At 51.3% G+C, this 11,752-nt stretch overlaps 1 protein-coding gene across 3 annotated transcripts in view; it reads right to left on the bottom strand.

The window, feature by feature from the left end:
* DCAKD (dephospho-CoA kinase domain containing) overlaps positions 1-11,752 on the bottom strand; it is a 37,331-nt gene that overhangs the window by 2,886 nt on the left and 22,693 nt on the right. For 2 of the 3 annotated variants that reach the window (XM_017549391.2, XM_017549389.2), the window contains exons 2-4: positions 7,535-7,698; positions 6,651-6,854; positions 2,007-2,094 (exon numbers count right to left, since the gene is read on the bottom strand). In XM_017549391.2, the coding sequence (XP_017404880.1) occupies positions 2,007-2,094; positions 6,651-6,854; positions 7,535-7,646 (404 nt within the window). In that variant the 5' untranslated portion in view covers positions 7,647-7,698. Of the gene's footprint in view, positions 1-2,006; positions 2,095-6,650; positions 6,855-7,534; positions 7,763-11,752 lie in introns of all 3 variants that reach the window. The other variant, XM_017549390.2, reaches the window with a different exon arrangement.

Genomic DNA, 11,752 nt, shown 5'->3' with positions numbered 1-11,752 from the left:
AAAAAAAAAAAAAAAAAATTATTCAGATGTGATGCTGCATGCCTGAAATCCCAACTACTCAAGAGGCTGAGGGTGGGAGGACTGCTTGAGCCCAGGAGGTTGAGGCTGTAGTGAGCTGTGACTGTGCCCCTGCACTCCAGCCTGAGTGACAGAGTAAGACCCTGGTTCAAAAAAAAGAAACCACCATGAAATCATGTTTCGGTATAATCACATTTTGGGAGATGTCCCAAGTAATTTCAAATGCACCAGGGGTAGCCTGTCAGTTAAAGAAATCCACAAGGGAATCCTTATTTTTGTAAAGCCTAGAGCCCATTGGTAAAAAGCATCATTACTTCTCTGGCATCTTTCAAGAGTTGTACACCCACACCCGCTGAAAGCAGGGCATGAGTGGCACCCAGGACTCTGGCAAAGGGTCCTCTGACTGGCTAGTGGGGCTGAAGGTCTCCTGCAGAGCACGTATGATCAAGCAAAGCCCCACTCACCCACCAAAACCCATGGCCACCTCCACTCTCAGCAAACAGACCAAGTCAAAGAAAAGCACAGGAAGGGCAAGTGGCTGAGTGGGCACACAGTCATCTGGAGACTGCTCTGTCTTCTCATCTACACTCGAAGATCCTTCTTTCTTTTTTTTTTTTTTGAGATGGAGTTTTGCTCACTCTTGTCACGCAGGCCAGAATGCAATGGTGTAATCTCAGCTCACTGCAACCTCCGCCTCCTGGGTTCAAGCAATTCTCCTGCCTCAGCCTCCCAAGTAGCTGGGATTACAGGTACCTGCCACAATGCCCAGCTAGTTTTTGTATTTTCAGTAGAGACGGGGTTTCACCATGTTGGCCAGGCTTATTTTGAACTCCTGACCACAGGTGATCCACCTGTCTTGGCTTCCCAAAGTGCTGGGATTACAAGCGTAAGCCACCACACCTAGCCTCTAAGATCCGTTGGAAAAAAAAAGTTTTTTTCCTAGGTACAAAGTTCCAATTGTGCTACTAAGGCACAGAGAATTCCAGGTCTTCGTGGGGTCTGCTTGACCTTAGTTGACACCTTTACAAACAGGGAACAAAGAACCCAAAGAGGCGGCAGGTTTACATCAGGCAGCAGGGCCGAGTGCGGAGCTGAGAGGATGCCTGCATCCCTGCACTGGGATTCGGACTGGACTTTCAGTGACAGCCCATGGGGACCCAGGGGCAAAGGCAGGGGGATTCTCAGGGCACTGAGTGCTCCAGGCTCCACACCCAGCATGCTGGGAGCCTCCATGGCCTTAGGCCCTTGAGAGCCAACCTATGCCCAAAATATTGGCAGAGTCAAGTGCCCACCTATGTGTCTGCTGTATTTGTGGGTGGCATCTGGGAAGTTTCTGGGCGGCTGAGACACCCTGCAGCCTCATCTACTCTCTCACCCCACTGGGACAGGGACTCATTTTCCTCCACAGGTTGATCCTCCTCTGTTCGTCAGACCTGGATTCTGGTTGGCTTCATGTCCTGGGGGATTCTGAGAACAAAGCTCCTTCCTTAGCTGGGCTGTGACAGTCCCTTCCACGAAAACTTCTGTTCATAACAGGGTGATCCTGGACACATTCTGTACCTCTCCCCTCTTTAATTTTATCTTCAGTAACTCAGGAATATCGACACCTGTCCTGACCGCCTCCTGCTGAGGGGTAAACTGTGCGAAGTAACAAAGATGCTACAGGAGGAAGAAGGAGCCACTGAGTAACAGGGTGGCCCAGGGCGAGGCCAGGCATCTGGGCTGATGTGCCCGCAGTGGCCAGCAGGGGGAGCGCTCCCCAAACACTAGAGAAGCCTGGTGGCCATCCCTTCCCACACCTGCCCCCAGGACTATCCCGGTCAGGCACAAAGTTTGGTTTCTATAGATTCTGGGCACTGCTGCCCAAACCCTGGTGCCTCTTGGCCACCCCCTGGGAAAAGGGCAAAGTGCAAAGTGATGTGAGCTGTTTCCCAGATACCCTAGTGGTCCTCCCTTCCAGCCAGGGCGTGCCAAACACCATTACTCACCAGTATACTACCACAGTGTGCTTCATGTACTTCAGCAATTTCTTGGTCTCAAACAGCAGGGGGATATCCAGAATCACATAGCGGTATCCTGGGGAGACGGTGAAAAACCCCCAAGTTCAATTCCGCAAGCACACGCTGAGCACTGCTATTCTGGGCCCTACCGTCCAGGGCGCCCAGCAGAAGGGCAGACCTTGCAAGGACACACCCCCCACACGCTCGCCGGTTCAATGCCGTGCAGGGCAGAACAATGCAGAAAATCATTTCTGGATGGCTGATCAGGGAAGACCTTGTAGAAGGGCTGGCACTTGTGTGGGCCGTGAAAAGTGGGCAGGTCTTTTGATACTTGAAAATGAGAAGGTGAGGATTCTAGGAATGAGGACCAGCACAGCACAAGGACAGGGAGGCTCTACTCTGTGGCTGAAGCAGAGGCCTCAGGCCACGTGAGGCAAGGAGGCGATCAGGGAAGGCACTGTTTAGTTCACCTTGATCTTGAATCCCAAGAGTTGTTATTCCTCAGGAAAAACAAAAACACCCAAAGGATAGGCTCTCCCCAAAGAGCCAGGTGCCAAGCTTGGCTGTCTCTACCAGCTCTCCATAAGAGGCTCACATGGGGGTGGCAGCGGCAGAAAGAACCTGCTTCTTCTATCAGAGGTAGACCTAGAGCCAGGGTAAGGCCTGGATCTGGAGGCAGAGGGGGTGATTATGACTAATACTGTATAACACTCCCGCAGGGTAAAAGGCACTGGCTGCCCCTCCTACTACAAGCCAAGGCCAGTCAAGGGCGGCACTCCCACCCACTGTGAGTGAGCACATCCCTAGGCTGCTGTGGGCTACACGCTCCTTGTTCTTTTTAGGCCAGTGACCTCCCAGCATGTGTACCAAGCTGGGAGGGCTCCAGGAAAGCAAGGAGGATGAGGGACAGGGAAATGCTGCTCAGCCCAGAGACCCCAGGCCTGGCTGGGGCAGGAGACTGCACCCCCGGAGCGCCCCACTCCAAACACTTTCAAGCACAGAACCAGATACACATCACACCAATTCCAGGGGTGTCACAGGACACTGGCACTCAAAGTGATGCAGGGACAGTGGAGGTGGGGGTGGCAATCTCAGCTGCTTGGTTTCCGGTTCCCCAGGACCTGCCATTCAGTAAGCCTAGAAGCCCGCAGTTGAACAAGGGTGTTAGAACCATGGGCTCTGATGACACACCTTGGTTAGTAGTGTGACCTCGGGCCCCCTTCTGTGTAAACCTCATCTGTGTAAATAAGTAAAGAAGCCAGGTGCGGTGGCTCACGCCTATAATCCCAGCACTTTGGGAGGTCAAGACAGGTGGATCATAAGGTCAGGAATTTGAGACCAGCCCAGCCAACACGGTGAAACCTGATCTCTACTAAAAATACAAAAATTAGCAGGGCATGTTGGCGGGTGCCTGTAATCCCAGCTACTCAGGAGGCTGAGGCAGGAGGATCACTTGAACCTGAGAGGCGGAGTTTGCAGTGAGCCGAGACCATTGCACTCGTGCCATTGCACTCCAGCCTGGGTGACAGAGCAAGACTCTGTCTCTAAATAAATAAATAAAATAAGTAAAAAGAATACCTTCTTTGGGAGGCCAAGGCAGGTGGATCACCTGAGGTCAGGAGTTCAAGACAAGCCTGACTGACATGATGAAAGCCCATCTCTACTAAAAATATAATAAATTAGCTGGGCATGGTGGCGCATGCCTATAATCCCAGCTACTCAGGAGGCTGTAGGAGGAGAATCGCTTGAACCTGGGAGGCGGAGGTTGCAGTGAGCTGAGATTATGCCACTGCACTCCAGCCTGGGCAACAAGAGCAAAAAATAAAAACCAAAAACCAAAAACCAAAAACCAAACAATAAGACAACAACAACAACAAAACCGACTTCACAGGATGATGGTAAAGATGAAATGAGCCTTGAATAAATGTGAACCACACAGCGCCCTTTAGCAGTCCCTCGCTAGCTGCCCCCAAATGATGGTACTATTGCAGGGGGAGGCCAGCAGTGCAGCGCGCCCCCCTAACTTGGAGCAGGAGCCAAGACTGGATCCTCTCCGGGCCTCTTATCTCCGTCTCCTGCTCAGCTCCCATCACTTCCTCTCCCATCGCGGTTCTGTCTCTGGCCCCTCTGGGGAGTGCGTGGTCAGCTCTTTGGTTCACCAGCAAAGGGCTATTCAGCTGTCACATCCCTCCTGCTTGATAAGCTCTGCAAACCATCCTGACTCTATTAAGACATCCGTCTGCCTACACAGAGAAGTCCCCAACAGCTGGTGATCTTATCTGACGTTTGATTATACCAACTTTGACAGTTGTATTTGTTATACTCATCAGGGAAAAACTGGGACTGTGGAAGCCACAGCTGTCGTCCCCATTTTTCACCTTATCGAGCTGAAAAGAGCTCTCTGGCTTTTATTTAAGTGGTGGTGGCTGGGGAGGCGGGAGGCTGGGTAGATGACACAGTGAAAGAGCTTTGGAGCGGGTGACATTATCCGATGTTTAATTTCAGAAGGGGAGAGCCGCTGCCGCCTTGAAGCCCTGCAGATGTACCAGTAACTGGCCTGGGAGACAATGCAAAAAGGGCAGGAATGAAAGGCAGACGACTTAGTTCTGGGAGGGAGATGGGAGGGGACACTGGTGCAAGATAGGAGGCAGCACAAAGAGCCCAGAGACTCTTTTTGAGGGAGGAGGTGGGGAGGAGGCCTGCAGCGCAGTGCTGAGGTGGCGAGGTGCTGAGATGAGCGCACACATTGCTTCAGCAGGGAGGATACCCGAGCCAGCTCCAGCCCGGCCCGGCCCAGGGAGGGCGGTGGGGTCAACGTCATGGATGTCTGTCCAGTCATCCCTCTTTTGGAGGGAGGTATTGGCCAGAGGGGGATGAGGGTCGGGGGAGGTTCCCCACTCAAGGCATGGCAGAATAAGAGGCTTAGGCATGGTCACAGTGTAAAAGGCTCCCTCAGCCAGGCATGGTGGCTCACGCCTATAATCCCAGCACTTTGGGAGGCCAAGGTGGGCAGATCATGAGGTCAGGAGTTTGAGAACAGCCTGGCCAATATAGTGAAACCCCATCTCTACTAAGAATACAAAACTTAGCTGGGCATGGTGGCATGTGCATGTAACCCCAGCTACCCAGGATGAGGGAAGAAGAATCGCTTCATCCTGGGAGGTTGCAGTGAGCTGGGATAATGCTACTGCACTCCAGCCTGGGTGACAGAGGAAGACTCTGTCTCCAAAAAAAAAAAAAAAAAAGTTCCCCCATGCCCTCATGGAAGGAAAGTCTCAGTGTAGTGACTGACAGTGGGGACACAGGCAGCCAGGCCTTTAACTCGAAGGCCCAGGCTGGAGGCCACACACGCTAAAGGCTGGCAGGCAAATCTCCAGCGTCCCTAGGCCAGCCTCTCGCTGGATCCCAAGCCACTGCCGTCTGTTCTCGCTCCCATTTCTCCTGGGGACTGACCCCATCCTGGACAGTAATCGTCAGGCCACCCCTGTGCAATACTGTCCTGAAGAAAAGGACTTAGCCCAGGTGTGGTGGCTGTAACCCCAGCACTTCGGGAGGGCAAGGTAGGAGGACTGCTTGAGGCCAGGAGTTTGAGACCACTCCGGCCAGCACAGTGAGTTTCCATCTCTAAAAATAAAATAAGATAGAACAGGGCTTGAACCATGGCATATGGCTTGGAAGAAGGTTCCTGCCAACTGGCCCCAGACCCCTGCTTTTCAAACACTCCCCTCCTTTCCATCTGGGCACTGCCTCGCTGTCCCTGCCCCTGTACCTAACTCTCCATGGAGCCTAAGCCACAGGGGACAGTCCCCACTTGGCACCCTTCCCCCACCTGCCCTGGCCATCTTTGTCCTTCCCCAACTTTCAGTCTACAAACTCACTTTCCCAGATGGCTCAGCCAGAACCAAACCTGACCCCGACTGGAGTTTACATGTGTGATAACTGACAGTCGCCGACGTGGACCCTCAGTCCTCCTGACATGCTCACATTGCATTATTTTCTTTTTCTTTTCTTTTCTTTTCTTTTTTTTTTTGAGATGGAGCCTCTGTTGCCCAGACAGGCTGGAGTACAATGGTGCAATCTTGGCTTACAGCAATTTCCGCCTCCCCAGTTCAAGCGATTCTCCTGCCTCAGCCTCCCCCATGTAGCCGGGATTAAAGGTGCACACCACCACGTCCAGTGGCATGAGCCACTGCACCCAGTCTCATATATTATCACTGCTGCACAGATGAGAAAACGAGCTGAGGGCTACATCACTTGATGGGGTCACATAGCTAGAAACTGTCAGGGTCAGCATTTGAACTCAGATCTTACATATAAGATCCATTATTCACTAGCTCTTATTACTCCCATCCCTACTAGAGAAACCAACTTACTTCCTGGAATCATGGCTCAAAAGCCTCATGTGTCTCTTCTCATTAAACTGTCAGCCTCCTTAAGAGCTGAGGGCATGAGCTTCTTTCCTCTGGGGCTGGTATGGGGCTCTGCGTGGAGGGGGTGCCAGTAAGCACTGTGAACTCATCAGCTGGGATAAGCAGCTCCCCTACCCTTGCCAAACTTTCTGCAGAGGAGAAGAGCCCTGGTCCCGGAGAGAGAGGGCATTGCCCCCACCCTGGCCCAGGACCCGGCACTTACCCCGGAGGAAGTACTTGAAGGTCTCCTTCATCATCTCCTTGCGGATCTCAGGGTGGGTAATGGCGTTGAGCAGCTGCCGCCGGTCAGGCTGGTTAAAGATCAGGTCCCCCAGGACCTTGCGATTGATGTCACCGTTCTCCAGCAAGACCTCAGTGCCGAAGACCTCTACGATGCGCCGGTGGGCAGGGTATCCTGGCTGCACGACTGTGGCAGGAGGAAGAAGCTGGGTCACTCCCTAGAGCCTCGGGGCCAGCCAGAGGACCTCAGAGACCAGGGGCAAAATGATGGGAGAACTCAGTTGCCTCTTCCAGGTGGAACAAAAGCAAAATGAGGGGAGAGAAAGCAGTGAAGGAAAAGAGCAGAGTGCACACAGTCCCTTGTGCTGGTAATGGGGCAGAGCTGTTGTAAAAAGAGTAAATAGGGCGGGACATGGTGGCGTATGCCTGTAATTCCAGCACTTTGGGAGGTCAAGGCTGGCAGATTGCCTGAGGCTGGGAGTGTGAGACCGGCCTGACCAACATGGAGAAACCCCATCTTTACTAAAAATACAAAAAATTAGCTGGGTGTGGTGGCACAGGCCTGTAATCCCAGCTACTTGGGAGGCTGAGGCAGGAGAATCGCTTGAACCTGGGAGGCGGAGGTTGTAGTGAGCTGAGACTGCCCCACTGCACCCCAGCCTGGGAAACAAGAGCGAAACTCTGTCTCAAAAAAAAAAAAGGAAATAGAAGAGCAGAGAAGGCAAGCATGGGGCAGGGACAGAAGTCAGACCAGGGCCGACAGGGGCCTTCCCCTCCTCTGGGACTTATAAAAAGGGAAGTGTGGAAGAAGGCCAGAAGCACTGGGAGCTGCTGTGCCTGACCCCCCAATCCGCCCCTCCCACTCACCGTGTCGGGCCATGACGTCCACGTCAATCACCGCACAGCCCAGCTGCTGGAACACCTGGATCACTGAGCTCTTGCCGGAGGCAATGCCCCCAGTCAGGCCCACCAAGAACATCTTCCCAGGAAAGGGCTGTCCCGAGACTGCGGAGCCAGGAGCCGAGGAATCACTAGAGAGAAAGGCAAGCGTGGCCGATGGGGGCGGTCCACCAGAGGAGCACCAGAAGGACCTGCCTGACAGAGGCCAGCGACCTGATCAGTTTGGGCCAAAAGGATTTGGGAAGAAGAGGCAAAGGAAGAAAAGGGAGACAGCCCGGCTAGGCAGGGCCATGCCCTGAGCTTGAGGTACTCTGGGGCCATCTGGAGAGGAAAAACCCTCCAGGAAAGGCCTCCAGTATTCTTTAAAAAAACACTCACAAAGAAGGCAAATGTGGCCGGACATGGTAACTCACACTTGTAATTCCAGCACTTTGGGAGGCCAAGCAGGTGGATCACCTGAGGTCGGGAGTTTGAGACCAGCCTGGCCAAGATGGTGAAACCTTATCTCTAGTAAAAAAATACAAAAATTAGCTAGGTGTGGTGGTGTGCACCTGTAATCCCAGCTAGTCGCCAGGCTGAGGCAGGCGAACTGCATGAGCCCAGGAGGAGGAGTGCATTGCAGTGAGCTGAGATACTGCCTTTGCACTCCTGCCTGGTGACAGTGTGAGACTCTATCTCAAAATAACAACAAAATGCTGAGCAGGCAGGGCAAGGGCAGGTGCTGTTAGGCAGCATGCTTCCTGGAGGAGGCAGGATTCTGTTGGAGGCCAACTTCCTATAGGAAGGAGGCATCTGTCTCTCTGCGGTGGGCCCATGTAGGGCTGTTGGCCCCTCAGGGTCGTGGGTGTCCCTTATGCTGTGCTGAGGTGCAGGATCCGAGAAGTAAAGAGAGAGGACACTGAAAGAATGGAGAAGAGCAGCTGGATTCAAGGCGCCACGCCACTTATGAGCAGAGACAGGTGAGGCCCCGAACGTCCAGAAGCATCTGTATTTATTATGTACAAGCAGCGGGAAGGGTCGTAAGTGAGGTCATTATCTATAGGCTTAGTGATAGGGCATACATAATCATGTGAGTCACAAGCGAGGGGGCCACCCCATTATGTCACCTGGGCAGAGAGGTGGGCTGTGCACAGTAGTAGAGTGTCGTGTACGGAAAAGGGGTCCACCCCCATTAGGTCACAGAGGCAAGGAGGTGGGCTGTGTGCAACAGGTGTCCTGCACAACACTTCTTTATCTGGGGGCTGGAGACGTCAAAGGATTTCTAATAGAAAGGTACTGTAAGCCAATGCAGTGGGAGCTGACAGACTTGTGCCCTTCTTTAAGATATTTATGGGAGGATGATTTGAGCTAGTACAGAAGAAAGAAAAGGCTGACAGGGTGTACAGCCACCATGACCCAGTCACACCAGAGGGGTTCTTCTCCCTTGGTTATTTGCAGGATCTCAGGCCTGAGGCCTACTTTCCACAGGAACTGGATACAAGGTACTACAACTCCTTTATCAGGAGGAGAGGCTCTTGCTCCAGGCCTGCCATACAGCATATGCCCTTTCGGGCAGGGACGCCACCGCCTGGGTCTTTGTTTGGCTGTTTTCCCATGTACTGCTTCTGCTTTGTGGCTGCTCTAGGCATTCCTCCTACTACAAACTACTATATGGTTATAGAGAAGGATTTTATAAATCAGCATTAAATGTGTCAGTACAGCGCTGACTACAATACCTATATGATTATAGAGAAAGAGTATACAAAATTAAGTATGCTAGATATAAGTACTAAGTATGATTGTATAAGCTAGATATATGTAAGCAGTAAGTTATACATCAGGCATTAATTTTATAAACTAATATAAAGGATTATATAAAGGAAATAGCTGAGTAATAGCACTATAAACTAAGATATTCTTCAGGCACTATTTGTGCCTGGGGTTTGCACAGCTCTCCTTCCGCAGTGACCATATGGGGGGTTACCCACAGGCCCACGGCACTCTTCAGATGCCCATGGGTCCCCCTGGCCTCTACTTTCTAGTTTAGGAGACTGGGGCTCATAGGGAAGAAATGGCCTGCCTGCAGCCACCCACAGAAGTTGCAGGAGAGACAAATAAAGTCCAGGTGCCTGGGCCCTCTTTTGCCCCAAAGCCTCCTCCCCATAGATGGTCCCATGGATCACTCCCCCTTGAATGCAAGCACTAGGACTGCCTGGGTGGCTGGTCTAGATGGAGACGCACAAGCCTCCTCTTCAACCAAGAAGTGGCCCAGATGAGGAGCTGAGCCGCAAGCAGCGGCTGGGCAGTCACTATGCCTGAGGTTTAGAAAAATACGGGTCTTGCCAAGAAGGAATGTGAGGGAAAGGCCAGGAGGCTGGGTGATGCTGGTGGTGTAACTCTGAGCTGGCATTGCAGTTTGTGGCTCCCTCAGACTGAGCAATGGCAGCACAAAGGTTGGGGAGTGACTTCTTCATAATCAGCTCCTCCACTTAAGTGCAGTGCAAACCACCAGCAAGTCGCTTGTCTCCCAGAACCTCAGTTTTCTCATCCACAAAATGAGATTTTATGGATAAGATTACTTTGGCTGGGTGCAGTGGCTCATGCTTGTAATCCCAGCACTTTGGGAGGCTGAGGTGGGCGGATCACCTGAGGTTGAGAGTTCGAGATCAGCCTGACTAACATGGAGAAACCCCGTCTCTACTAAAAATACAAAAATAGCCAGGTGTGGTGGTGCACACCTGTAATTCTAGCTACTTGGGAGGCTGAGAGGCAGGAGAATCGCTTGAGCCTGGGAGATGGAGATTGGAGTGAGCTGAGATCACTCCCCTGCACTCCAGCCTGGGTGACAGAGTGAGACTTCGTCTCAAAAAAAAAAAAAAAAAAAGAATATAAACAAAAGAAAAAAAAAAAGAGAACAGAAAAAAAAAAAAAAAAAAAAGAAAGAAAGAAAATGCATATGCAGCCCATGGTATGTTGCCTGATAAATGTAAATGCCCCCAAAATGGAAGTGAGGATAGTGATACAGGGTGAAAAGCAGGAGTTACAGTTACATTGCAAGGCATAGAAAGAAAAAAAAAAAGACTTTCATGAAACCATGTCCCTATTCCTCCAACCTCAGACTGTCACACCATAGACTTTTAGAAAGTCGCCGTGGTGCATTTTCTGGAGTGAATGAGGTTAACATGTCTTGGACTTTGTTCCCAGGCTAGAAGCAATTAAATCAAAGGCCAGGCCTCTCCCTCCCTTCCTTCAGCCTCAAATCACTTCCCCAGGACTGTGAATTCTGTCACAGGACTTTTTTTTTTTTTTTTTTTGCTGTTGTTAAGCAGCAGATTTACTGTCCCAATTACACTTAGTTTGAGCTTACACTGAAATGAGTTTGCCTCCCGTGAGGACGTACCAAAATGACGGGGGTGCGGGCGGGGCAGCTGCTTGGAAGTGGCTGAGTTGGTGCCTGGCTTGGGGCAGCAGGGGGCCAACCTAGAAAGTGAAATCTGCCACTGCTTATTCTCACCCAGGAACGCCGGGGCGGAGAGAGGAAACTGTCCACCACAGAGTCATCATCCAAATGGAGAGACCTAGCTACATTATTCAACGGTTTAACGATCATTTCTAGACCATGCACGGAGCTCACGCCTGTAATCCCAGTGCTTTGGGAGGCTGAGGCAGGAGGATTGCTTGACACCAGGAGTTCGAGGCCAGCCTGGGCAACATAGCATATTATTATTTTTTATTCTTAAAAAAATAATAATTTCTCCTCAGTCTGAGGCTGGTGATCTCCCTCCAGGTTACAAAAAGGACAGGGTTCAGTTGTAAAAACAAGCAAACAAATAAAACAAACAAAAAATAAAATGTCAGCCATTCAACTAAAGTTTTGGAATAGAAAATCTAGCAAGAACTTATTTTTTTTTTTTTTTGAGATGGAATTTCACTCTTGTTGCCCAGGCTGAAGTGCAGTGGCGCATCTTGGCTCACTGCAACCTCCACCTCTAGGGTTCATGCAATTCTCCTGCCTCAGACTCCCAAGTAGTTGGGATTATAGGTGTCCACCACCACGCCCAGCTAATTTTTGTATTTTTAGTAGCGATGGGGTTTCACCATGTTGGCCAGGCTGGTCTAGAACTCCCAATCTCAGGTGATCCACCTGCCCCGGCAGTTCTGATATGTAACAGGGCTCAGAATAAATTCTAACTCTTCTTTTTTTTT

This window comes from Cebus imitator, unplaced genomic scaffold (genome assembly GCF_001604975.1).
Source record: "Cebus imitator isolate Cc_AM_T3 unplaced genomic scaffold, Cebus_imitator-1.0 Scaffold217, whole genome shotgun sequence".
NCBI lineage: Eukaryota > Metazoa > Chordata > Mammalia > Primates > Cebidae > Cebus > Cebus imitator.
The sequence above is the reverse complement of the archived record's forward strand: the minus strand, read 5'-3'. Positions and strand labels throughout refer to the sequence as shown.